The following is a 27,675-nucleotide window of genomic DNA, read 5'->3' as shown; positions in this document are numbered from 1 at the left end:
AGACAGTTCACGAGCATGCTCTATCGTGAACTGTTCAGACCCGACGGGTAATAAGGGATTATGATGGATATTTTACGATCCTGTCTGTCAAAATGACGGACAGCGAAAAATTCTAAGGCCAGGCTTATTGACATTGCGAGATATAAATATATGGTTCTCTAGGTGTGTAAATGTAGCCCTGTAAATACGATGTCCTTTTTTGTTATCTGTTGTTTTATTGTCATGTTGTAACCTACTTGTTGCCATGTTGGACAGGTCTCTCTTGAAAAAGAGATCGATGATCTCAATGGGACCACCTGGTTAAATAAAGATTTGTTTTTTTAAAGTGTTTTTAAAAAAATAAAGATTTTTTTTTAATTAAATTTTTTTTTAAATCGCGGTACATTTTTTCAGTCTCACGACGGTATTGGGAAGTTTATTTACCGCGATATTCGGTATATCGTTACATCTCTAGTATTTTATAAACTTGCGGTTGCAGATTGATCAAATATATGAATTGTAGCAGCTCATGATGCCATCCATGGAACTGAGTATTGTTTTTGATGTTAATTATACATGCTGGAAAATAATGAAACACATTATTTGTAAAAATATTTAGTGTTGATTTTAAAAGGTGTCTTTCATAATATTGAATGATGTGTTCATTGCAGCGTCAGAAGATGAGCACTTATTTGCAGGATGTCTGTTGTTTTGGTAGCCATTCTCTCTGTTATTGTACATAATGAGAAAATGCTTATTGATATAGTTAAGGGCGCTGCATAATGGTCCCAGAAAAAAGCATGTACCAAAACAAACGAAATGGATGCCCCCACTTACTTTTATTACACTATATAGTGTGTTTGTTGATAATTGTTGCCTTTTTGTTGTGTTCATGGTTGGAATAACTGAAGAGCCTTTTTGACAGAGAGACAGACGGGTTGTGATGATAGATGGATGAGATATGACTGTTAGCAGCCTGGCTACATGAGCAGCATTCAACAAAGGAATGGGGCTGTGAATGTGGGCCCCCCATAGTGCTGATTCTCAAAATCCCTCTTGAACAAGCTTTTTTTTTCAGTTCCTGCCATTCACACTTTCTTTGTGCTGCAGTGAACAATATCACTAACCCATCATACGCCTTGTGTAGCTAGTGTTCCTCTGTGATGTGCAAAAATACTGCAGGAAATTATAACATTTATTCATTCAGTCTTTTACATGCAGTTGTGTGAAATCTAAACTCCCTAAAAGCAATGTTGTTGGCATGTGCACCCTGTTTTGTGAAGCCAGGGATGGACAATGATGACTTTAAATGTGATCAAATAAACATTCAAAAGGCACTTTGCATGGGCACGCCATTCTTAACTGTGTGAAGGCGTTAACTGTTTAACAGGAAAATATCCACAAAGCTTTAGAAAAACAGAAAAAGTCTGCTTTTGGTTAAGAGTTTTTGCTATTCTGTAAAAGATGCTATTCAAGGTGAAAATCCTACAATCTGTGGGGTTTATTAAATACTTTGATATGTTGGATCTATTCAGATCCGTTTGTCAAGATGAGATTTATAACGTGTTCATTCTCAAGATACATTTGAGGTTTTCCCTCACTAGACAATACAGATTATATACAACCCTTTTTTCCAGTATTTTAAAAAGTAGGTAATCAGCATAAATATTACCGCATCTTTATGACAAACGGAGGCAGTGTGTATATCATCAAAAGTAACCCCATACAATTGGAGCTTATTTCGTGTGACATAAGATTTGTTTTATCTAAAACTAACTGAGGCCAAATAAACAGAAAGATTGTCCTCACCAACTGTGTCATTTGCATAAAAAATGCACGTAGTTTCTTTTGGATAGATGTGTCATTAATAGAAATGGCAAATGATCTTGCATCTATAATTAAACAGCAGCCAATTAGAAAAGTAGATCAACATTTTTTTTTTGTGCTTTGAGAGTTTTTACATTTTATAGTAAAAGATAACTGGCATGTCGTTTTCTGTCCCGGCTTTAAATTATTTGTGTGCATCTTCTTTCATAATAATCATAAATGTAGTGAATCGTGTGTGAATCCCACAGAACAGTGTTTTGTGAGAGGGCAGTCCACTTATTTCCACTATTATTAAGAATGTGAGAAATATAAAGCAGGAGAATAAAAGAGAGCGTTACAGGGCAACATCACAGCAGCCTGTAGCTGGACATCATAAACAACCTTTGCAAACATGCTTGGTTTTCAAATTTGATGTATTAGTTAATCTATTTACTGTATGCCCCTGAGGAATTAATCTCTTCTATTTTTAAACATGAGGTCATTGTAAGGCCTTTTTTTGTTGCATTCAGTGCCTCTTGTGTGGGCAGATACAGTTTCATGCAGAGGCAGAGATTCTGAGCAGTTGCTGCACCGCTGCTTTACAGGGTCACACAATGTTGCACACCCCCTCAGATATCTAAAAGTCGAATATATCACTGCCAATTTAATATTGAGCGATGCTAGGCAAATCTGATATTCTGATTTATTCATAAGACAGTTTTTCAATATTTTGATACCAAAAAAAGGAATCAACTATCTCCAAACGGAATAAATATCATTAGGGATATCCCGATCACCTTTTTTTGCTCCCGATCCGATTCCGATCATTTGATTTTGAAAATTTGCCGATCTTTCCCGATCCGATCTTTATGCAATGCATTAAGAGAAAAAAAAGAAAAAAAGCATTCAAGTTGTCCCTTAAGGTTATTTTTTTATTTAAATTGGATATTCTATCCAACATGGATATAGCTTCTTTTTTTCACAGCAGCATTGGATCAGTTCAGTTGTGCAGCTTTGGATCAAAACAAAATAAAGCTTATCAGTACTCGTTAGCCTACTGCTACAATTAGACACTGCGCCCTGCCCACTCTGTTGCCAGATTTGAGAGAAATACTGTAAGCAACCAGGTCTATGAAAACAAGCCCCAAAGAAGCAACACATACATGATGTTGTGTAATTTGAAACCAAAACTAAGGCCTCAGGATGACTTTAAGACTTGAACATGGTCATTTTTGTTTTGTAACATTGAATAACATTTTTTTTAAAAGTATTTAAAAAAAAAAAATTTAAATCCCGATCCCCGATTTTTTTCTCCCGATTCCGATCTTTTGAAAATCACGTGATCGGCTCCGATCCCCGATCACGTGATCGGATCGGGACATCTCTAAATATCAATCATTGTTCGGCTTGTAAATCCTAGCTTTTTTGGGATTGACAGCATTACAAACTACTATTATTACTACTACTACTCAATGCTGCAAGAGTGCAAGACTAACTTCTTTTGTACCTGTCACAGCCAACATGGGCTCTGTATTTGGCAGGCGGCAGGTGCTAATTTACTCTCAGTCTCAACCAATATTTGCTGTTTTATTCTACTGTGAACTGGCAGCCACAGTAACATATTCTTTCAAATTGTTAAAGTAGTCATTGTGTGGATTTGATCAACTAACACACACCAGCAACACCGGCAATATGACACTTAAGGGCATTAAAAGTCTTTCATATCGCATTTTTTTAATTTCTAAAAAATAAAAAGGGAATGCAGAACAAAAAAGAAAGCACCTCTGACATCAAGTAAAAACTCCCACACATAAACACTTTTTATGTTGGCTCATGATTATTTGTTGGGATCAGCAGATTGTCAGGTCTATCAACAATGCATCAGCCTCATTACACAAACAGATCAGACCCGTACGCATGCTGACAGCAGTTACTCTTGAACTTCTTGTCCTGTGTGTTTTAAAATGGAAAGATCAATCCACAGTGGATTAGCCACCAGGATTTGCATGAATATTTAATTCACTGATGTTTTTTGGGGGGGATTTCTGGCTGCCCAAGAGATCGATGCAGCCACTGTTACATCCAGCCCAATTTACATCAAAGCACAAGCTCAGAAGTGTACTCATTGAGAAGGATAAGCAAGACTAGCAGCAACCTTTGCTTTTCTCTTGCTATGACCCATACTGTAGCAGTTGCTAAAATTGCCACAATGGGAATAAGGTTATAAAGATGAGTCATCATGTGTATTTAAAATTCCCCTGTAAAGTATTTTTACTTGTTCATGTGGTTTATTCATTCGTATTTCGTTGAAAAAGATAAGTAGTGTAGCGTGAATGTAAGGTGCAAGACCAACATTGTTTACAAATCAGATGCTCCTTTATTGTCAATATCGTAGTAGCTACAGGAATACCTCGTTGATATGATAAAATATATATTGAGGAGAATGGTATCGTCTTTGTGACTAAAGAGTACATTTGCCACCAATGTTGTTTTCTTGTGATTGATTTAAATATGGTGTTATTTGACGTTCAATTTGTACCATTGAGCCGGTGTCCCAAACTGAAGTAACATGTCTATGTCCGTGCGTGGAAGGCGTGCTGACCGCTTGAGTGTTTGATGAATGTGATGCTACAGGTCAACAAAGGCCCTCTGCTGTCCTATTCAGCAGGGCATTCAGGCCGGGATCAGCAGGCTGTGTGTTGGGGCCTCTGATGCATATATGCCTCTGGCTGCCTCCTCTCTGCGAACAGGAAAGGCTCGCCGGCTGGCCTCTTCTCTCTGCTGACTCCTCCATTGTATGGGGCCATTTTGGCGGAGAAAGCTTTGTGCGAAGCATTTTGGGATCTGACTCCCCAGCATCCAGGCCCGTCTGAGTGTCACGTGCAGGCATCACAGAGGTGCCACCTCAGCTTGAACTCATTATTTGTTTACATAAAGCTAATAGAAATGGATATTGTTTATATTGGGATTTACATTGAACATCAATATAACATTTGCATTGGATTGTTATTTTGGACAACTGGTTATGTTCGGAGTAGTGCATGTGTGAATGAATGGTCAAAACAACAACAGCTTGTTCCTTGTACCATCTTCTGCAAAGTATTACATTTGCCACACGTCAGCCCCCCCATCTTTTGCCATTAACTGGCGCAATGTCTTTTTTGTTTGGTTTGTGGCTTCTACATTATCTATATTATTGTATGACATACAATGGTTAAAATATACAGTGGGGGAAAAAAGTATTTAGTCAGCCACCAATTGTGCAAGTCCTCCCACTTAAAAAGATGAGAGGCCTGTAATTTTCATCCTAGGTACACTTCAACTATGAGAGACAGAATGGGGGGAAAGAATCCAGGAAATCACATTGTAGGATTTTTAATGAATTAATTGGTAAATTCCTCGGTAAAATAAGTATTTGGTCACCTACAAACAAACAAGATTTCTGGCTCTCACAGACCTGTAACTTCTTCTTTAAGAGCCTCCTCTGTCCTCCACTTGTTAACTGTATTAATGGCACCTGTTTGAACTCGTTATCAGTATAAAAGACACCTGTCCACAACCTCAAACAGTCACACTCCAAACTCCACTATGGCCAAGACCAAAGAGCTGTCAAAGGACACCAGAAACAAAATTGTAGACCTGCACCAGGCTGGGAAGACTGAATCTGCAATAGGTAAGCAGCAACAAAGTAACAGAGGCTACCATCAGTAACACACTACGCCGCCAGGGACTCAAATCCTGCAGTGCCAGACGTGTCCCCCTGCTTAAGCCAGTACATTTCCAGGCCCGTCTGAAGTTTGCTAGAGAGCATTTAGATGATCCAGAAGAGGATTGGGAGAATGTCATATGGTCAGATGAAACCAAAATAGAACTTTTTGGTAAAAACTCAACTAGACGTGTTTGGAGGAGAAAGAATGCTGAGTTGCATCCAAAGAACACCATACCTACTGTGAAACATGGGGGTGGAAACATCATGCTTTGGGGCTGTTTTTCTGCAAAGGGACCAGGACGACTGATCCGTGTAAAGGAAAGAATGAATGGGGCCATGTATCGTGAGATTTAGAGTGACAACCTCCTTCCATCACCAAGGGCATTGAAGATGAAACGTGGCTGGGTCTTTCAGCATGACAATGATCCCAAACACACCGCCCGGGCAACGAAGGAGTGGCTTCGTTAGAAGCATTTCAAGGTCCTGGAGTGGCCTAGCCTGTTTCCAGATCTCAACCCCATAGAAAATCTTTGGAGGGAGTTGAAAGTCCGTGTTGCCTAGCGACAGCCCCAAAACATCACTGCTCTAGAGGAGATCTGCATGGAGGAATGGGCCAAAATACCAGCAACAGTGTGTGAAAACCTTGTGGAGACTTACAGAAAACGTTTGACCTCTGTCATTGCCAACAAAGGGTATATAATAAAGTATTGAGATGAACTTTTGTTATTGACCAAATACTTATTTTCCACCATAATTTGCAAATAAATTATTTAAAAATCAGACAATGTGATTTTCTGGATTTTTTTCCTTCTCATTTTGTCTCTCATAGTTGAGTTATACCTAGGATTAAAATCACAGGCCTCTCTCATCTTTTTAAGTGGGAGAACTTGCACAATTGGCGGCTGACTAGATACTTTTTTGCCCCACTGTAAATAAGTTGATCTATGGAGAAGCCTACACAATCTATAACAATGATACTAGTTAAATGTGTTGATTGTTATGAATATTCAACACTATGGATGGACTGACCAATCGGCATAGAAGATGTTATCCATATCATTTAAAATATTTTGAATACCAGTGCTGTGGCTTTTGGTCAGGCTTGATATTGGGTGATGGCTTCTTTGTTTGGCCATACAGGGTGTGGTTGTGTGTGTTTGTGTGTCTCCCCTATTCCCCTGGTGCATGGTGGCCGTGTGGCTGGCTAATGTGCACAGGCCTAATTCCCTGCGGGCGATGGTGAGCTCTGATTCTTTTTTTCCAGTCTCTCGCTGATTAACGGGTGCACTGACAAACAGACCAGCTGGGTGAAGAGAAGCAGCTCAGTGAGGGGAGGAGGGGGGTGAGACAGAAAGAGTTGGCGGCTGTACTAATCATGCTGCTGGCTGCCCTGCTTTCTTCACCGGTGTCGCTCTGCTCTGAGCAATTGTCTGATGTGTGTCTGCCCAGTCAGAAGCTGGGTTTATTTGCCTTGAGGCATTCCCCTGTGTCCCATTTACTCTTCCTTTTTTGAGAAGCACTTTTCTTCCGAACAGACACACTTATTGTACATGTCCCGCTTTCCTGTGTGAGTTCAAAGAAAGCGTAGTGGTGTAATATTTGAAAAGGTTAGACTACATATAGGCCCTGCTTTGTAACCCATTTTGAGGATATTCCATTACAATATTGCAGATTTGACTGAATCTGTGTTGCCTTTTAGTTTACTTACATTTTTTCTAGGTGTTCACACATCTCTGCAAAGTTGACCAGTTATTTCGATAATAGACTGATTGTAAAAGCAGCACTCATTTTATTTGTATTAGTTTTTGATGGTTTTAATTTCAAGTAATCCGAATAATTTTTTCAAAGGCATATTTCCATATGAAAGACATGTCCCATATGCAAATCTTTCATTACATTAATGTGTGTCTTTGTTATTAGTGGATTAAACCACAAGGGGATTTTCTTTCATCAAAATGCCCGCCCTCTTTTGGGTCACATCTGTCTGACTGACTGTCTGTCTTTTCTCCTGATATGAGCAGTATCATGGTTGCTCTGGGGTTCATGTATGGAGGAAAAATAATGTCTGTTTAGCTTTGTCGAGCGAGGTTACAGTTGAGGGGCTCTTTTCTGTCTCTGATTTGGTTCTTCTCTACGAGGTATTTGAACGTATCTCAGGCTAGTGTGATTGTAGGCGTTGAACCGACCCACTTTGTGTTCTGAATACTGATACACACATGCTGAGTGGGTGGATGTGTGTGTGTGTGTGTGTGTGTGTGTGTGTGTGTGTGTGTGTGTGTGTGTGTGTGTGTGTGTGTGTGTGTGTGTGTGTGTGTGTGTGTGTGTGTGTGTGTGTGTGTGTGTGTGTGTGTGTGTGTGTGTGTGTGTGTGTGTGTGTGTGTGTGTGTGTGTGTGTGTGTGTGTGTGTGTGTGTGTGTGTGTGTGTGTGGCATTTAGAAGCACTGTGGGCATGTGTGTGTGGGTGAGGTTTGGTGGTGATGGTTGGGGGTTTGATATGTCAGCTCAGTGTGCGTGTAGTTTTAGGCCTGTCGTGTGCGTATGTGTGTGTGGAGAACAATGACTACAGTAGGTTGTATCATAGTAGGTCACAGGATTGTTTATCTGATCCATTAAGGGGCGATTAGAGAAGACACTGAGCCGAGACCTTTTTTCCTACAGACAATAAGGGGAGGATTGCCCTCGATTTGCCACTGCCAGACTCTTGTGCCCTCGCTGGTCCCGCCTCCGTCCAGCCCCCACCCCGCTCTACTCCCACGGACAGATTGTCACGGACTTCTTTACTGCCAGGCCTGTCCTGGATAGTATGTCCTCTTTGTGACTCTTGCTTGCATGCCGTGACGTTTTGGTTAGTTAAGCTGCATGGAAATCCTACCACACCACATTAGCGCATGGTGAAGGCCTGCCTGTGGGTTTTCCAATTATTGTTTCATGGTTTGACATGGTGATGTTGAAGAAGATAAAAAAGGCTGAGAGTTGTCAAAATGTATTTCTGCCGACGTACTGTGTGATCATTTTATTTCAGAGAATATTCAACATTATAAATGAGGTTCAAACGAATGAGCATACTGACTGCACACACCCAAACAGACCACACACACACACACACACACACACACACACACACACACACACACACACACACACACACACACACACACACACACACACACACACACACACACACACACACACACACACAGGCCAACTCCGGGGGGGCAAGACATTACCCGAGTCCTGGGGGTGCCTGTAAGTGGGGAGGAGACCGGTTGGGGGGTGGTGAGGAGGCGTTGCTCTGCCTTCTCCTCTAATCCCTGCATTTAGTTTCTATTCACAGCCACTTCTTAATCTGCCACTAATAGGATTTGCCAAGCTTTTTGTTTTATTTTTTAAAGCTTGAATGTTTGTCACTGGTTTGACTTCTCTTAACAATAGCAAGGTGTATCCCACTTTAGGATGTGGCTGTAGCACACATGGTCTGACGTTTATAAAAACTAAAGCCATCAGTGATGTTGGAGGAATATAATGCCAAGGTTTGTAAATGTAAGTCTAGGGTAGTTGGCTGTGAATTCATTTTCACATAGCTGTATTGCAGATTGAGCAGTGTTTGTTATCCACAAAATGTCAGCATCACTGGTTAATAAATACTGAGCGCTAAACCAAATGGCCCAATGTATCTAAATTACCATGTTCTACACTCTGCTCAATTACGTGATTGACTGTCTATTATGCATTTTTACATTTAATGACGAAAGGCATTATACCATATGGGCCCAACACTGGCAGTGTACAGTACTGATGCCTATTGGTTCTGGCAGTTGTCCGTTATAGATTTCCAGGTCTGATTTAGTGGTTGCATTGACTTTCACAACATGATTGTTCCAAGAATGGTCCAAGCAGACACATTAGTAACAGTCCTACATTCAACCAGATCAATCTCTGTCCTTAGCTGTTATCGTGTCTTTCAATCAACCTCCTGGAAGAGGACAGAGAATGAATACAGAGCCTAATTAATATGCAATGTGTTGAAGAGCTGGCCTACTTAGACCCATTTACACGCATACGAAACGCAAACGAACCGAATACGATATCAAAAAAGTCTTCCTTTCACACGAGACCGCTCGAAAGCGCTGGAAACACTGTAGTACATATGCCGGGCCTGTAAGTGGCGCTGTACATCCGCACGAGACCGCTCGAAAGCTCTGGAAACACTGTAGTACATATGCCGGGCCTGTAAGTGGCGCTGTACATCCGCACGAGACCGCTCGAAAGCTCTGGAAACACTGTAGTACATATGCCGGGCCTGTAAGTGGCGCTGTACATCCGCACGAGACCGCTCAAAAGCTCTGGAGACACTGTAGTACATATGCCGGGCCTGTAAGTGGCGCCACAAAATACACCAAAAACAGCAAAGAAGACCCCCGAGCATGGTTGCCATGGTTGCCCTTCTGTTTATGCCCCGCGGTGGATTTAGCAACATGTAGTTCATGTAATTCTCCATGTCCACTTGTTGCTGATGGTTGTGATAACTAACATCTGTAGTATGGTCAGTAGCTACTGACCATGCTACAGCAGTGAGCAGCAGAGGTGGAGAGAGGTGTGGCTATGGCTTCATCGTTATCAGGAAAATGATCGTATAGTGCATACACACTGACCCTTTTGGCCCCCCAGAGCATTCCGTTTGCAGATCTATCCACCTTGGGACCCGTTATCGCTGGCGGGGTCCGTTTCTGCGTTTCCGTTTCGGCCTCGTGTGAACGAACGCTCTATACAAAAGAGAAAAGTTGCGGATACAACCGTTTGCGTTCTCGTGTAAACAGCACTTTAATCTCCTCTCTAGAGTACCTTGTTTTTTGTTGTCTTCCTTTCAGGCTCTGACTGTAGTACAACATAATCCAACCTAGACTAGACTCAAATAATGACCAAAATAATAACAATAATAATACATTTTTATTTTCAAGCGCTTTATCAGGTGCTCAAGGAAACGTATCAGTGGTCAAAATAAACTAGACCTGACATTCTTGATGAAGAAAGTTTATAATGAAAATGTGACAATTGTAGTTTGCCTGCATTTTTAGTTAGCAGTCCTCACAAAACACCAGATGTTTCTACCACCATCCTCTGTCTCACTCAGCATCTCATAAAAGTCAGTTAAAGTTACTAGACACAACAAAAGACAAACTAACAGGTATTAGCAAACAGACTATGCAACATTGTCTATTAATCCCTCTCAATGCTCTTAAACAAATGGCTCCAGTACATTTAATGGTTGTCACTAATGGGGGGTTTAATCTTAATGTAGACCACCCATTGGGTGTCTTTTGAGGACATTTTATGAGGAAACAATAAGGGCGGGATGCGTTGTATACGTCATCAAAATACAGAGACTCAGGCCGTAGGAGAAAAGGGGTGGGACTGACCTCCGTGTTTAGGAAATATCGATTGTTGCCATATGAGGGTCCTGTTATTAAATCCTGATGCTGAGTAAGTACAAACAGCAGGATAGGAGGGTCGTGCATGGCTAGCAGTGAGTGCAAGGACAAGGACTGAAAATTAAAGTGCAAGAATCTGAAAGTATTATACTCTAGTCTACACTATTTATCCAACATGTGCCGTGCACATTGATGAACATCTATGCCACAAGCAGTACATCATGTGAACCAAAGCACAGCTGGACCATACCTTTGCATAATATCGATATTATGGCAAGCTATTGTCTGGGAATTTTACCTTAGCTTACAGGAGCTGATATATTCAATTATTGGTTGGTTTACTGAAAAACTTCATGACAGCTGCTGAACTTATCTCAAAGACACACTGGCAGTTGCCGTGTCTAAGCTGTTATTTGCATATGACTCTCATTTGAGCACATACAACTTGAGTGCAGCTGTGAAGCTTTGAGCAGAGTGTGGGTGATATATGTTTCATTGCTTCATCTATCCTTGGATGAAATAGAAATAGATTCTCAGAAACTTCTCATCTCACACAATGTCCACTCATCTCTGTATGCACTGACCTTGGATGCATTTGTGTCTCTGTGTCTGAATTGTAGGTTGAATGTGTTTTCCTCCAGCCTGGACACCATGAGCACCATCTCGCCGACGGATTTTGACAGCTTGGAGATCCAGCAGCAGTACAATGACATCAACAACCGCTGGGACCTGGCAGCAGAGACTGACTGGGATAATGAGAACAGTTCAGCACGACTCTTCGAGCGCTCACGCATCAAGGCTCTCGCAGGTATGTTACACTTCAGGCCCGACTAACGTAGACGTTGCAAGGTGTCAACATGCACCTCTGTATGTAGGTGTGTGAGGATGATTGACAAGTTCTGTTTTGGGGCATTTGTCACAGTTGTGAACATTGTACGACATAAATGACAGAAGTTATCCTTATCAAATTATGTTTGAAAATTGATTTTATTTCATCATTTGAGTTATGAATAACAGTCTCTCCTGCAAAGAGCCATGAGCTGAAAAATTAAAGTAGCAAATGAAATGTATTATCGAACTATGACTGATGGACAAATTGCATTGCATGCTCTATTAAATCTTGATGAGCCAATCAGAATGATGTGAATGTTATAATGACATTTCAAATGTTACCACCAAAAGGCAAGTACAATATCAAATGTAAAGAAACATTTAAACAAAATTCAGTGATTATTTTTTAACAAATGAATATTACTATTAGACCATACAAATGAATCATCATAATTCTACGTTATAGGATGATGACTTGAAGGATAGACCCTTATTTTTAGAAATCTTTTAAATTGTACAATGTTTTATATTTAGGCCAGTATGCTTTTTTAAAGTTAAACTTTCAAATATGCAACAAGGGCTTAAGAAAAAATATAACATTTGCAATAATTACAAACTAACTGTTATGTGCACAGATCTAATAAGGCTTTGTAGACTGAGGACCCAACTCTATTATTCTCTGTCCCAAAAGGCACAATTATGTCTTTGTAGGGCAAGACAGAAATAGTTCCAAAAGGAGGACGAAGCCAAGCAGCTGGATAGTCAATTCACCACAGAGCAATACGCTGTGAGGGAATAAGGTGATGAGAATAGACTTTAGGGCTATAATAGGTCTCTTTAAAATCCACAATTAAAGATAAATGCAAGATCTACAATGTTCCATATTTTAGTCTGTTATCTCGTGCAGCCTATCCTATTGGAGGCTCCCAGTGGTTTGACCCAGGTGAAACTCCTGATGGCTCCATGAGTCTGCATTTGTGTGTATCTAACCACAGTTCACCTTCCTAGTTTCACATGTTACAGATACAATCTCTATTAATAGTCAAAACAAGTTGCAGTATCATACAGACCCCAGCAGAGGGGAGCAACAGGCAGACACACACACACACACACACACACACACACACACACACACACACACACACACGCACACGCACACGCACACGCACACACACACATACACACCCCGAAAAACCACATCCTCTGTTAGTTTTGGAGTTTGGCTGTGAGTAAAGTTAGATAAACCTAACTTTACTTACAGATATGACCTCACTCATTCCCTCATGCCAACAGGTAACACACTTGAGTGTTGCCTGGTTGTTTTTTGTACTGTATTTAATGATGTACTGTATCTTGCTAACATATAATTATGGAAAGCAACAGACGGCTCTAATACTGATTGTACCAGTGTGACCAGAGTAGACTGTGTGTGTGTGTGTGTGTGTGTGTGTGTGTGTGTGTGTGTGTGTGTGTGTGTGTGTGTGTGTGTGTGTGTGTGTGTGTGTGTGTGTGTGTGTGTGTGTGTGTGTGTGTGTGTGTGTGTGTGTGTGTTTGTGTTGCTATACTTGTGAGGACCACTTATTGAGAAACAAGTCGTTCTGTGAGGACTGTTTTGGTTGTGAGGACCTTTTGGGTGGTCCTCACTAAATAAATGCTGAAATACTCCCCTGATGGCCTGCACAACATGCTGTGTAATTTTCAGCAAAAGTCCCAACAAGAATAGTAACTATGGAAATGGTCGTTTTCTCCTGTGCTCTTGGGCTCCAACTAGAGGACACACACTTGTACTGCATCCACTTGTACTGCAAATGTTCTGTTTGGCTGGAGCCTCCCTAGCTGGTGGAATTTTTGATTGGTCACTGCAGTCACACTGCTTAACTAGGGAGGGGTAAGGAGGGAGGGGGAAATATAGTTGCAGGTTGCCTGACAGAAGCCTGTTACCAGCTACATGTCAACCATGTAGAGGTAAATATAAATATAAATGACAAATGAACACAATTCATGATATAAAATACTTGCAGACTGTGCATTATCAGTTAAGAATTTTGAATCACAAATTATTTTCTGAAGATTTAAGAGGATATATGCCTCCCAAAGTATAGTAGTGATGTACTTAAGTTTATTAAAAATTAAAATGTCCCCTATTATGCAAAATGGAGTCTTTATCATGAAATACGCAATGGTATTTTTTCCCTAACCTTACTGTAAAATATATGATTGGTAAATGTTGAGTTTAATAATTAAAGTTTAATATAAGATAATTGCTGGAACATGTTGTTCTAGTTTATTTTCTGAAGTGTGTTAAAACTATGGCTGTCAAGCGATTACAAATATGAATCACATTACATTACATGTTACTTTTTAGACGCTATCATCCAAAGCGACTTACATACTCAATACTGTGGGCAATCCCCACAGGAGCAATTTGGGGTGAAGTGTCTCAGGGACACAACGACATGCTGACTGCAGTGGGGTTTGAACCTGTGCTCCCCTGATCCCAACACCAAGGCTCTACCCACTGCGCCACACACCTCCATTAATCTAATGAATTACATGCTTTGTGATTAATTAAACTAAATTAATGTAAATTAATCACATATAGCAATATTTGCTGTGAGAAGCATCTCAAGAGGTGGGAAGTAACTAAGTACATCTACTCAAGTACTGTACTTATGTACAATTTTGAGGTACTTGTACTTTACATGGGTATTTCCAGTTATGATAATTTGTACTTCTACCCCACTACATTTCAGAGGTAAATGGAAATATGATCAAGTGTTAAATCAGACTTTAGTTCCACCTGGAGTAAATCCACAAGCTACCCTGCAGTATACAAAGTCATTCAAACTAGCTGCACCTTTACCAGCTTTGAGAACACTTTAATGATCAATCATTATAAAACATATCATATATATTATTCTGAAATGGACCAATCTGCACAATCACTACTTTTATTGTCGCTACTTTAAAGAGCTTACGAAGAAGTAGAAGATCTGAGTACTTCTACTTTTACTCGAGTACAAGATCTGAGTAATTCTACTTTTACTAAAGTAAAAAATCTGAGTACTTCTACTTTTACTAAATCTGACTACTTTTCCCACCTCTGCACACCTGACGTTACTCGTAATTGGCAACAGAGCTATGAGTTATGGCAGTGGAAAACTGTGCATTTCTCCATCTGAATATGAAGACTTTTGGCCGGATGTTTGGACAGATTGCTCGTGTTTCTGCGAGTGCGCGATAAACTTATGAAAACGAGCATTGTCTACATCGAGCCTTGTAATGTAACTATTTATCTAGTTGAACACAATAAGATGTCTCTCTCAGTTTCATCCTCACCTTCTTCTCTTCTCCCATGTTTTGTTACTAACCCTTTCTCCTCTGTCTGTGTGAGTGGTTGGTGTTGCTTTCTTGCTGTATGGATGTGGCTCCCATCTTTAGCTCTCCCAATGCTGTCCCTGGTCCTGCTGTCCCTGCATGGCCCCGCTCCTCCTGCATCCCTCACAGCCATTTCCATTGTTTCATGCATTTACATACCATATTCTGTCTTTGCTTTCTAGTCTTGATACCTCCCTTGTGTATTAAACAGTATTAAAAGCCATACTGTGTTATGTCCTAAGTATTCACTCAGGTCTTTCAGGAAACTAAGTTTGCATTCACACCTAATAGTCCTCTTCTTTGGTGTGTTAACTCTTTAGCCCCACGGACCTGCCGAAGGGGCCAAAATCACAACATCTGCAAGCAAAAGTGTCTCAGGGCTTCTTAAGATTTAATAAACTATGAATGTTTCATATCTATGTAACGGAAAGAAACTTTTTTTTTCAAAAAAAAACCTCAAAGCTGAGCCTGTGAATTAGCCACGGGCAAAAAAATCTTAAGGCCGTTAGCACAGAACTCTAGCTATACCGATCGATATAGTTATTGGATCTGCACAAACAAGTTTAGCTAACATCCTGAGATTCCACAGATTATAGAAATATAAGGATCATCACTGAGCGATCAGAACTCGTGACAGGGGAAGCAAATACAGACAACACACGATGTAGCTTTAGGTAGCAGAAAACGGAGATAAGCTCACCTTAGCTGTTATTCTGATCAAAAGTCGTGTTCAATGGCATTAAAACGAGAAAAAACGCGGCTGAAGGTTAATCCATAGGTTAATCTAAGGTATCTGTCACTTTGAAAAAATTATTGATAATCCATAAAACTATTTTTATGCAAAGAACGGAGAATCAAAATGAGCTACTAATGGTAGCCACCAGAGGCTAGCGCAGCTTCCGGTTTTTCTACGCGTCACTATCACTCCTTATTTGGTAACCTGTGTGTGTATGTGGAACTTTCCCTCGATTCCATTGGCTCTGACGGTTAGCAAGAGATGTCAATCATCCAAATCGACCAAGGGGGGCCAGAGATATGGAAAATGCACCCAAATGACCCTAGAAGTGGTTTTTTTTTGCTAAATCTCTCTAGAAAGGTCAAATGTCACTTGTTTTGCAACAATCTTGATACAGGGTACTTATTATATGTTGTACTTTGGATTCCTAAAGCTTTTAGTCTACTAACCCATCATCCAAGGGTAGTTTTCACTATAAGTAAAAAAAAAAATTCGGACGGACACTATAATTTACAGTTTTTTACCATGTTCAATCTGAATTTTCTTTAAAATAAAAAACATCTATATTGATTCTGACTTTTCTACATCCAACTCAAAGGTTTATCATTACTTTGAGAAAAAAGATTATTAATTAACCCCTTTTAGAAGTGTAGTTATGGTCATTTGTTCTAGAAATGTCATTTTCGAGCCTGAAATCTGAAAAAACGGCTTGGGGTTTAACAGGTTAAAACATTATAAACACATATAATGACAGACTGCAGTAAGGAGGGTGTTTCACCGACGACTGGGGGGCTCTGATCAGATTGTACCACAGCCTTTTGTTGTACACAGGGGACCAGTGAGGTGAGCAGTCACAAGCAAATATTTAAGCAATAGCTCACGACAGGCCGTGGTATATGTTCATTATATCACAGCTAAGGGGCGTGGTTCGGCCCGACGCGAAAAACGGTTACCAAGTGTGGCAATATGAAAGAAAAATACACACTCTAATTTAAATAATTTGTATTAGTAAATAATGATGTTCAAAATAAAATAGTCCCTCCGTTGCCTTCTGCATGAAACATAGTGCGAGGTGGTTGCTATGCAACAACAGTAACAGCTAGCGAACATATTAGACTGAGAGCGTTGATCCATTATTTGGCTATTTATTTACATTGATTTGTATGTTGCCGTTTATTGAGCAGCCTCTGAAAACCTGTCCAGCATCAGTAGAATGGCTTACTAGGTTACTTGTATAGGTTGAGGTTGTTCTAGCTGTTGCTTGGCGTGGCGAGAATATTGCTCCACTTTCTCCGGTCCCCGAGATTCGGCTTCCAGCAGCTCTGGAGAGAGCTTTCGCGCCTGTGGCCACTAACGGTCATAATTTATCTGCTTTGTTTCAAGACCCGCATCAGAAAGCTTTTGAATGGTGGTACTTTTCCAGTTGGTCTACCTGCTCTTCACGGAGCTCTGCATGTCGTCGTTTAGGTGCTTTTTTTTTTCTGGAGATAGGCCCTGCTCAATCCACTCCTCCATAGTAAGACCCCCCCGGAGGTCGAAGTTAACCTTAAATGTTTCCATCTTAAGCTTTGTAAGTTTGTTTCGTAACGGACGAAATTTAAATATATTTATAAAACGGACAAGTCAAATCAAGCAATCTGATTGGTCGATAGCGTTTTTGCGGACCTTTTTGATTACAGATTTGAAAACATCGTTGCTTGCTTTAAAAGTAGCACAATTCATTATGTCAAACCTTGGAAAGTATCTAGATATCCCTGCCCTAATGTCAAAGTAACTGGCAACTGAATATGTGTTGCCATTTGATGTCTATGTCTGGACCGCTGCGTAAAAAGGAGGGTTTCTGCCCCGTTACTTCTCCGCTGTTTTCTTGTCCCAGTTTGAAAAGCAAACTGCATGCAGTTTGCTTTTCAGCCCAACTGTATACAGTTACATCGACCGGACTTCTTTCTGCAGATGTGAGCGTCCTTAACAACGGTCAATAAGTCCTTGCTGCACATTATCCCTTACATGTTTCCATCTTAAGCTTTGTTTGTTAGTTAGTTTCGTAACGGACGTAATGTAACAGTTGTAACGGTTGTAGCTTTTCTCAGACGCGGAGGGATACTGACTTGTTGTGAAAAGTACCTACAATTCTACCCGTGGTATACGCTCATTATATCACGGCTAAGAACCAATCAGATTGCTTGATTTGACTTGTCCGTTTTATAAAAAAATATATATACCAGCTTTGATAACACTTTAATGATCAATAATTATAAAATGTATCATATATTTCACAACTGCAAGACTGCTTCGAACACACAGCGTGGGACATATATGAACAGAGTACTTCGACTTTTACTCAAGTGCAAGATCTGAGTACTTCTACTTTTACTCAAGTACAAGATCTGAGTACTTTTACTCAAGTCCAATATCTGAGTACTTCTACATTTACTCAAGTACAAGATCTGAGTACTTCTACTTTTACTCAAGTACAAGATCTGAGTACTTTTACTCAAGTCCAATATCTGAGTACTTCTACATTTACTCAAGTACAAGATCTGAGTACTTCTACTTTTACTCAAGTACAAGATCTGAGTACTTCTACTTTTACTACAATATATGAGTACTTCTACATTTACTCAAGTACAAGATCTGTATATATATATATATATATATATATATATATATATATATATATATATATTACTGTATATCATAGAGTCAAGCTGAATAAGCCTCATACTGCTCTGTCTGTCTGTTGCAGAGGTCACAGCTTGGTCAGAGTGGGGGAGGGGAGGGCAATCAGGTGCACACTCTGCAGCTGCAAATGCTACCTTTGCAGATGCACGGTGAAACAAGCCACAGGAATATTGCCATTTCTCCCGTTGTTAACTCCCTGAATCCTGATGCTATCTTTAAATGTACTCAAGTACAAGATCTGAGTACTTCTACTTTAAGTCTGTACAATATCTGAGTACTTCTACATTTACTCAAGTACAAGATCTGAGTACTTCTACTTTTACTACAATATATGAGTACTTCTACATTTACTCAAGTACAAGATCTGTATATATATATATATATATATATATTACTGTATATCATAGAGTCAAGCTGAATAAGCCTCATACTGCTCTGTCTGTCTGTCTGTTGCAGAGCTCACAGCTTGGTCAGAGTGGGGGAGGGGAGGGCAATCAGGTGCACACTCTGCAGCTGCAAATGCTACCTTTGCAGATGCACGGTGAAACAAGCCACAGGAATATTGCCATTTCTCCCGTTGTTAACTCCCTGAATCCTGATGCTATCTTTAAATGTACTCAAGTACAAGATCTGAGTACTTCTACTTTTAGTCTGTACAATATCTGAGTACTTCTACTTTTACTCAAGTCCAAGATCTGAGTACTTCTACTTTTACTCAAGTTCAATATCTGAGTACTTCTACTTTTACTACAATATATGAGTACTTCTACATTTACTCAAGTACAAGATCTATATATATATATATATATATATATATATATATATATATATATTACTGTATATCATAGAGTCAAGCTGAATAAGCCTCATACTGCTCTGTCTGTCTGTCTGTTGCAGAGCTCACAGCTTGGTCAGAGTGGGGGAGGGGAGGGCAATCAGGTGCACACTCTGCAGCTGCAAATGCTACCTTTGCAGATGCACGGTGAAACAAGCCACAGGAATATTGCCATTTCTCCCGTTGTTAACTCCCTGAATCCTGATGCTATCTTTAAATGTACTCAAGTACAAGATCTGAGTACTTCTACTTTTAGTCTGTACAATATCTGAGTACTTCTACATTTACTCAAGTACAAGATCTGAGTACTTCTACATTTACTCAAGTACAAGATCTGTATATATATATATATATATATATATATATATATATATATATTACTGTATATCATAGAGTCAAGCTGAATAAGCCTCATACTGCTCTGTCTGTCTGTCTGTTGCAGAGCTCACAGCTTGGTCAGAGTGGGGGAGGGGAGGGCCTCTTACAACTGTAAGAGGGACTGTGCTTACAGTTGTGTCGAAATGCTACCTTTGCAGATGCACGGTGAAACAAGCCACAGGAATATTGCCATTTCTCCCGTTGTTAACTCCCTGAATCCTGATGCTATCTTTAAATGTACTCAAGTACAAGATCTGAGTACTTCTACTTTTAGTCTGTACAATATCTGAGTACTTCTACTTTTACTCAAGTTCAATATCTGAGTACTTCTACATTTACTCAAGTACAAGATCTGAGTACTTCTACTTTTACTCAAGTACAATATCTGAGTACTTCTACTTTTACTCAAGTACAATATCTGAGTACTTCTACATTTACTCAAGTACAAGATCTGAGTACTTCTACTTGTACTCAAGTACAAGATCTGAGTACTTCTACTTTTACTCTCGTACAAGATCTGAATACTTCTACTTTTACTCAAGTACAATATATATGTATATATGTACAACATATCCAAACCTTTGAATTACTTCTTAAAGACTTGGTTTCAATTCCCAGTTCCTTGCAAACTTGCTAAAGAAAATGGAAAGACAACTAGGTTACTTTATGAATACATATCATCTATGTTTACAGGATGGTGGAGATGATCCAAGCCGTTTTTTAGGCAAGCAGATTTCCTCAATCAACACAATTCAGGAAGGTCTTGTCCAAGTCAGACATGGCATTCACACCTGAGTCGTTCACAGATATTCCATCCAGACAAGGAACTTGACACCACAAAACTAAAACAGCAGCCATTAACTGTTAGCCGTTAGCTGTTAGCCATGAACTGTTAGCTGTTAGCACACAGAGATCACAGCTCCTCATATCTGTTCAGAAACTGGAGAAAAGTTATAAATGTACAAACCAAAGACTGTCTGAGGTATGGCGGATACAGTCACTGCTTTATTTATGCTGGACGGTGTTGTGAGTGTTGACGGAGCAGCTTAGTCTAATCGATCAGATCTCCATTCAGAAATTCAACAAAATGATTCACGTGCACATTTCTCTGCGCGCTTTCCCTGCACGTCCACGTCTCCAAGTGGCACTCAAAAAGGCCCCATTCGCTTCATACTCTACTTTAAATAACCTACATGTTGTTGTGCTTACAGTTGTGTCGAACTATTAAATATACACTAATGGCTCTGTTACTCGATTTTCTGTACTTGGTTGTGTCGGCTAAAAATATTTGCTTGCTTAATTCACGGCTTCTGAATCGTTGCTATTGTAACTTTTTGCTCCGATTCTCCCTCTCTCACACTTTCATAACACTCTCTCCCTCTTTCTCTTTCTCTTTGCATTTGACCATCAACTAGCCTCAGATTCCAAAGGCTCAAGTTGGACCTCTTATCTCTGATAACCATCATAAAATGATGTCTGTACTTGAGATTGGTCTGGATCAATTCTCAAGGAAATTACTGCTGGTCTGATTTGAACTATATCAAAGTAGTTTCATATTAGACCAGCAGCAGTTCTCACTACAAGGGTTAAACACACTTTTTTCATTTATCAAGGGTATCAATGAGCCATTGAACATTTGGACCTGTATATAATGGCATCGTATTAAGGAAGCATATTAGATAGTTAGGTATTACTTTTTATACATTAGTAAAAGGGGTTTGTTTTCAGAGATAGCTCTAATATTTTCAATAATCGAATGAGGCAATCCTCTGAAGGTAAAATCATAGAAATTGTGAACATTCAAATAACATCAAATTGTCCTGCAAGGTTAATAGAATAATAACAAGATATTAATCATTAAATGCATTGTCAATATATAGATAGATAGATAGATAGATAGATAGATAGATGGATAGATGGATAGATGGATAGATGGATAGATGGATAGATAGATGGATGGATGGATGGATGGATAGATAGATAGATAGATGGATGGATAGATAGATAGATGGATAGATGGATAGATTGATTGATAGATAGATGGATAGATGGATAGATAGATGGATAGATAGATGCATAGATAGATAGATTGATGGATAGATGATACTGTTTTACTGACCCTGCTCATTCTTAATATATATATAGTTATTAAATAATATTATAATTTAAAATGTCACGAAAATTGTATAAATGGTAAATGGAAATATATATATAGATATATGTGTGTGTGTGTATACAACTGTGCACTAATTTTTATCAAACAAAAGATAGAGAGTAAAATAGATTTTAAGTTCTGTTGAGATATTGCTCAGAATGCATTTAAACCATACTGCATGTTCCTCTGTGCCTGTGTTTCAGGGGTGAAGTCCAGATCAGGGTGGGGGGAGGGGAGTGGTTAATCCAGACATTCAGGCGCATGATGAACCTGCAGAGCAATTGAGTACTATATTTGGCGCTAAAACTTCAGAGCAGCTAATGCTGCATTCATGTAATACAAAAATTACAGTTTTACTGTCCCCGACTCAGTAAGAAGTCCCTATTACAGTTTCTAAACTATGTTAATTAATCTCTCCTTAAAAAATCTTATTAGGGTTAGTTATTTCAAGTGAGAGAAATTCACTTCATAAGAAGCATTTTGGTTTTGAAACATTTTGCAAACTCCAACATGAAGATGCATTGTACTTTACATCTGCACCTGAACGCATCATTACAAACATCGATCGGCACAGAAGAAGATTACTGAGACGGAAGCAGCTCCACATGGTGTGTGAAAGAAGCAATACAGCAATTAGTACGAAATTACAGCAGGAAAAACCCACACAACTGCTCCAGGTAAGTGATATTTTATATATTTTAACTATGTTAGGTTGTTTAATGTTTTAGCATTCTCCGGCATGAGTGGAACTGCTGGGGCTAGGCTAAACTCTAAATTAAGCTAACGTTAGCATGTAAGAGCAGAACAAAAGCATAAGTCTTTTTAAGTCTTATTTTAATGTATGGTGTTTCATGTAAAATATATAGAATATGAATGCAAAAATGCATGCGTTTTTTAACCTGACATCTAAAATTATTAAGGCAAGACTCTAACATCTAAAATGTTTTATCTATCGGCAACGTGTGTCTGCGCCGATCAGGAGTCACAGCCCGCAGCCCCTCTCCCCCGCCGCACGGACTCCTCAGTGCAGAGAGTCTGCAAGGAGCAGCCAAACCCCCGACCCGTTCTGTAACACGGAGCCCGTTTCCTAAACCATGCTAAATATATGTGTGTGTGCATAAAGCTGAGTTATGATCGGTCATAATAACACCGAATTTGGTGATGATTCAATCGTTTACAGTGAAATGTACAGCATACTTTTGGCCATACTCGTGCAGCCCTACAAACATGGGCGGCGCCAGAGATTTTCTGTTGGTTGTTTAGCCAGGACATTTACTTTAGCACAAATCCATCTACTAATATGTCAGCCTAACTATTATGATGTGTCTAACCTTTCTTAATGTTTAGCATGAGCAAATGTAATATATCTTAAATGGCTGAATGTTAGACTATGATCTCCTGTTCCAGCATCTTGAATTTTTTCTTAACATATGGACTGTTAGCTAGCTTTTGATTGAGTGGCTATAGGTTTGGCTACATATTCGAAATATAAACAGATCTGTTGTTTCTGTCAGGGTGCCTGTGCCGCTGCTGATGGGCCCAAAGACACAAGAGATACAGACATGGATGACACTGATATTTTGGATGAGGGTAGGTCACAGTTGTATTGAAATGCTGACTAAAAATGGAAACAAAATGACAAATAAAAATGTCATGGCATTTAAACACGTTGATGAAAGTTACTTAAATCTATGTCATGTGGCACTCAATTACATTGTTCTGTTGCTTTTTTTATTCCCCTCTATGTTCGTCTAAAGGAGAGGGGTCAGAGATTCCAGAGGCGATTAAAGATTAAAATAAATGCCTTTTATATATTTCTTTTAGATGTGGCGTTTCTGTTATTATTAACACTACTGCTTTAGTTGTTCTGACTGCTAAAATCCTCTGTTAATCCTAATTTTAAAGCCGATATTCCGTGGGGTCGGGAGGGGGCTCGGATCCTTGTCACCTTTTTCATACCTGATGAGTTTGCATCCCTGTTACTAGTTCCCTGCACCATTGATCACTCCACTGGGTGGTTGTGGTCCTTTTCTCATGGTACCAGCCATGTAATAAGGTGGGCGGCCCATTGAGTTAATTTAGGTAAACAGAATCAAAGAAAGCAGATTTTAGCTCACTAATATTTGACAGTGACAAACACGTTAACCTCATTGTCCATCACTGTCTCAATGAACGGTTGTTCTTTCTCACAAGCATATTACTGTCTTGTGTTCATATCTCTACTCTTTATACCCCGGGAAATCCCTTCCAAAAAGCCCTTAATGTATAGGGCTTATATTATTAAAGTTTGCCAACCAATTAAAAGGACATGACAATATGTTTATCAGGTGGTTGCTTTTGTATTACTATGTAGTTCATTTGTTGTTTTTGTGAAGTGTTATAAGTTTGTACAGGAAATAAATACTGATTGCTGTCATTATTGATTGCCTTTGCAAATGGCATGAAAGATCATTCTAATGTTAAAGTAACTCTTAATGTCTGATGTTCGTTTCTCTCTTAACAGAGCTCTCACGACCCGAGCACAAGAGGCTTCATCCAGAACCTGCTGATACAGACGAGAGAGGGAGAAATAGAGTTAAAAGAGTAAGAGAAGTAGAGTTAGTAGAGAAATGTACCAACAAAAAAAAGTACAGTATAAGTACTTCATTTTATTTCTGGTAGCAGTCAAACTAGTACTGAGTCCAACAGTGTCAGCCTTATTAAGGACTTATGTTAAATATTACTCAAAGATATCAGAAAAACATGCATTATTGTACCCTTGTACTAGGCTATTACCGTAAAGGCACTATTAATCGTCACCTGTATCGTGCAAGAGGGTCTAGCTGGATTGTTAATAATGGCCACTGATATTTATTTGAAGCTTAAAGTAGGCTATCAATTTGTGACAGTTCAGTTGACAAAGACAGTCCAACCTTCAAATTTTTGATAGCTTAAATATACACTTGCATTGGGGCAACTTAGTGTGAAATAAAAAATGTTTTGTCTTTGAATCATGAAAATAGATATCGTTTTGTATCATGGGTTTAAAAACTAAAGTATTGCTTTTAAAGAAGAGATTAGTACTATGATGTTTCCAACTGATTTTGATAGTATCTGTCAAACTTTTTCTTTTTACAGAATGTTGGTACCGATGAGGACTCTGACTCAGGTGGTGAATGCAGCGAATATGTCCCTTCGCAGAGCTCCTCGGACAGCGAAGGCTGCAGTAACGGTGAGGGTCCAATTCAGCCGCAAGTCCATATAGTTGCTAAAAATCTCGTAAAAAAGATTGGCACCAGCCACCCTCAAAATGATAATGGTGTACAGAAAGGTGAGGAAGATGTCGAGAAGGGGTCTAAAATAACAGTGAAGAGCTGCACCAAGGGAGACAAAAGAAAATGGGACAAAAAGCATTACTGCATCTTTTGCAAACTCCCACAAAGTAAAATTGCACGTCATTTGGAAAGAAAGCACCACAGCGAAGAACTAGTTTCAAAAGCAACATGCTTACCTAAATCCTCCAAAAAAAGACGTCTGATGTTGGATCAACTTCGTTTTAAGGGTGACTACAACCACAACATAGCTGTTTTGCAGTCAGGACAAGGGGAGTTGGTGACTTCTAGGCAACCATCAGAAGAAGCGGATCCACATGGCTACTTGCCCTGCAACTATTGCTATGGCTTTTTCGTAAAAAGTGGGCTGTGGAAGCATGAGGTTAACTGTAAAAATAAAAATAGTAAAAACGTTCTCTTTGTTTTAATTACAGTTGCTTTGTCTCAACACGATAAAGGGGGCACATCTCCTAGGCAACGAGATGGTAAGAAATTCACTACAGAACATCACATTTCATTTAGCTAATGCTTTTATCCACGGAGGTGTCAGGGTTCATTATTAAAATGCTGTGCTAATTTACTGCCATTTTCAGTGACCTTTAAAGATCTTTTCAATATAAATTGCTCTAAATTTCTGTTTGTTTCCCTCTTTAATAGAGCTATCCAGAGCCAAAAAGCAGAAGCTTCATCCGGAACCTTGTGATTCATCCCACGACTCGGATGGTACAGTAGTTTCATATAAAGCTTTCTATTGTATAATGCAAAAAAGGATATAACTAAGTTTATGTATAATAAACCGTCTTTCCTCTTCACCTAGATGACGAGCAAAGACGGGTTCTCGTGAAAAGACCAACAAAAACTAAGACACATGGTAAGCTTGCTTGGTGCCTATTTAGAACCACATTTTTATTTTAATTGCATTAAACTCTTAACTGTACAGCCCTTGGGCCATTACAAACACTTGGTCTCTTGGTATTCACTCTGGAAACCACTCTAAGACACTAATACAGAAAATAGTACTGCAACTATTTTATTCTCACTACTACAGTTTACTATTGCTACAACTACAATGATTAATACTTTTACTGTTGCCATTTAAATAAGTACCACTTTTTAGTGTAACTACACCTTCACTAATTACTAAAATATAGGCTTTACTACTTTATACTTATTTGCTTTCTAACATTCTTGCATAACATCACATTGTACAATCTTACATTGCATATACTTTCTAAGTTCCTTGAACCTACTCATTTACTTACTATTACTCACTAACTGCATTTTTTTTACCCACGAGTCAGCCCTGTTGATGACTGCTAGCAGTTTAGTTCATTCTATGATTTGTTGACTTTTATTGAGTGATCGTCTTTTTGTTTACTGTTCATTAAGGTTCTGCTGTACAGAAGGGAAACCAAAGAAGGCCCTGGAGTGAGGCAGAAAAAAAGGCTGTGTGGAGTCAACTTGGCAATTGGATTACACTGATGAAAGCCCCTGGTAAAAAAAAGTGCACTGAGTGCGTAAATGAAGAACCTGCACTTAAAAATAGAAACTGGCGAGACATCAAAAATCACGTTCATAATACGATTGAAAGCAAAAAAAAAAAGTCCCGCTGTTAAGAGATACATGACTCTAAATGAATGCTAATGTTGCGCCGTATTTCCGAGTGTAGATAAGCAGCTGTGTGCTAGCATGTTCACCGTGTGAAATATGGTGATGTCTACGGTGGCCCTGAAGTGCAAGTCAAAACAACATTTCAGGAAACACCACAGCATTTCAACTTATACGGAAAGGGTATTTCTTTAGGGAGAACACTTCTTGTTTGTGATTGGACAGAGCCAGCCAGAGAAGCACTGCTGTGATTGGTGGTTTTTGCTGCCAGTCAAGAAATGACGCTTCGTGAGTGGTCGGCACCCGACAGCGCAACATGTCCCAAAACATTAGCCGTTAACTGTTAGCCCTCAGAGCTCACAGCTCCTCATATCTGTTCAGAAACTGGACAAAAGTTAAACAAGAACAAACCACAGACTGTCGGTGTCATGGGGAATACAGTCGCTTTCTTTATTTATGTCTGTAGGCCGTTGTTGTGAGTGTGGACGGAGCATATACAACGTTAGTTTAGCCTGATCGATCCGATCTCCATTCAGAAAACACGCATTTTAAAGGTGTTTCTCCTGCCGTCTGTCTGCAGACTTGTCAAAGCATTAATTCATGGTTTTTACTAACCGGTATCAGTATGTAGTTACTTCGGCATCATTTTAAAACATGTATTACAATTAAATCACGATTAGAGCAATGCGAATATTCAGGGCTTATCTCCATTTAAATAGTATGGTAGACTACAACAAAATTAACATATTTTACCGTGATTTAATTGTAATACACGTTTCAAAATGATGCCGAAGTAACAACATACCAGTTAGTAAAAACCATGAATTAATGCTGTGAC

The 27,675-nt window shown here is 39.3% G+C and overlaps 2 protein-coding genes across 7 annotated transcripts in view; both read left to right on the top strand.

Annotated features, from left to right (window-relative positions):
* sptbn2 (spectrin, beta, non-erythrocytic 2) overlaps nucleotides 1–27,675 on the top strand; it is a 76,899-nt gene that overhangs the window by 4,625 nt on the left and 44,599 nt on the right. For 4 of the 5 annotated variants that reach the window (XM_079647421.1, XM_079647423.1, XM_079647422.1 and 1 more), the window contains one exon: nucleotides 11,565–11,731. In XM_079647421.1, coding sequence (XP_079503547.1) covers nucleotides 11,575–11,731 — 157 coding nt within the window. In that variant the 5' untranslated portion in view covers nucleotides 11,565–11,574. Of the gene's footprint in view, nucleotides 1–11,543; nucleotides 11,732–27,675 lie in introns of those variants that run through there. The other variant, XM_079647420.1, reaches the window with a different exon arrangement.
* Nucleotides 22,164–26,867, top strand: LOC307017724 (uncharacterized protein). Of its 2 annotated transcripts, none has more exons than XM_079647451.1 (8): nucleotides 22,164–22,595; nucleotides 23,433–23,508; nucleotides 24,422–24,501; nucleotides 25,036–25,129; nucleotides 25,664–25,714; nucleotides 25,887–25,952; nucleotides 26,047–26,100; nucleotides 26,619–26,867. In XM_079647451.1, exons 1-8 carry the CDS (start codon nucleotides 22,524–22,526, stop codon nucleotides 26,843–26,845), a joined length of 720 nt encoding a protein of 239 aa, XP_079503577.1. In that variant the 5' UTR covers nucleotides 22,164–22,523; the 3' UTR covers nucleotides 26,846–26,867. The 2 variants fall into 2 exon arrangements, with proteins under 2 accessions (XP_079503577.1, XP_079503578.1); XM_079647452.1 differs by having other exon boundaries at nucleotides 22,172–22,595; nucleotides 22,898–23,508.

Source organism: Notothenia rossii (genome assembly GCF_949606895.1).
Source record: "Notothenia rossii genome assembly, chromosome: 9".
Lineage (NCBI taxonomy): Eukaryota > Metazoa > Chordata > Actinopteri > Perciformes > Nototheniidae > Notothenia > Notothenia rossii.
This window is presented reverse-complemented; position numbering and strand designations above follow the sequence as displayed.

What these genes read in the sequence shown, in the direction of transcription:
- LOC307017724 (XM_079647451.1), top strand. Translation starts at nt 22,524, where the DNA reads ATGGTGTGTGAAAGAAGCAATACAGCAATTAGTACGAAATTACAGCAG. An exon ending in CACTGATATTTTGGATGAGG is followed by an intron (nt 23,509 to 24,421) that starts GTAGGTCACAGT and finishes CTCTCTTAACAG; the next exon opens with AGCTCTCACGACCCGAGCAC. An exon ending in ATCTCCTAGGCAACGAGATG is followed by an intron (nt 25,715 to 25,886) that starts GTAAGAAATTCA and finishes CCTCTTTAATAG; the next exon opens with AGCTATCCAGAGCCAAAAAG.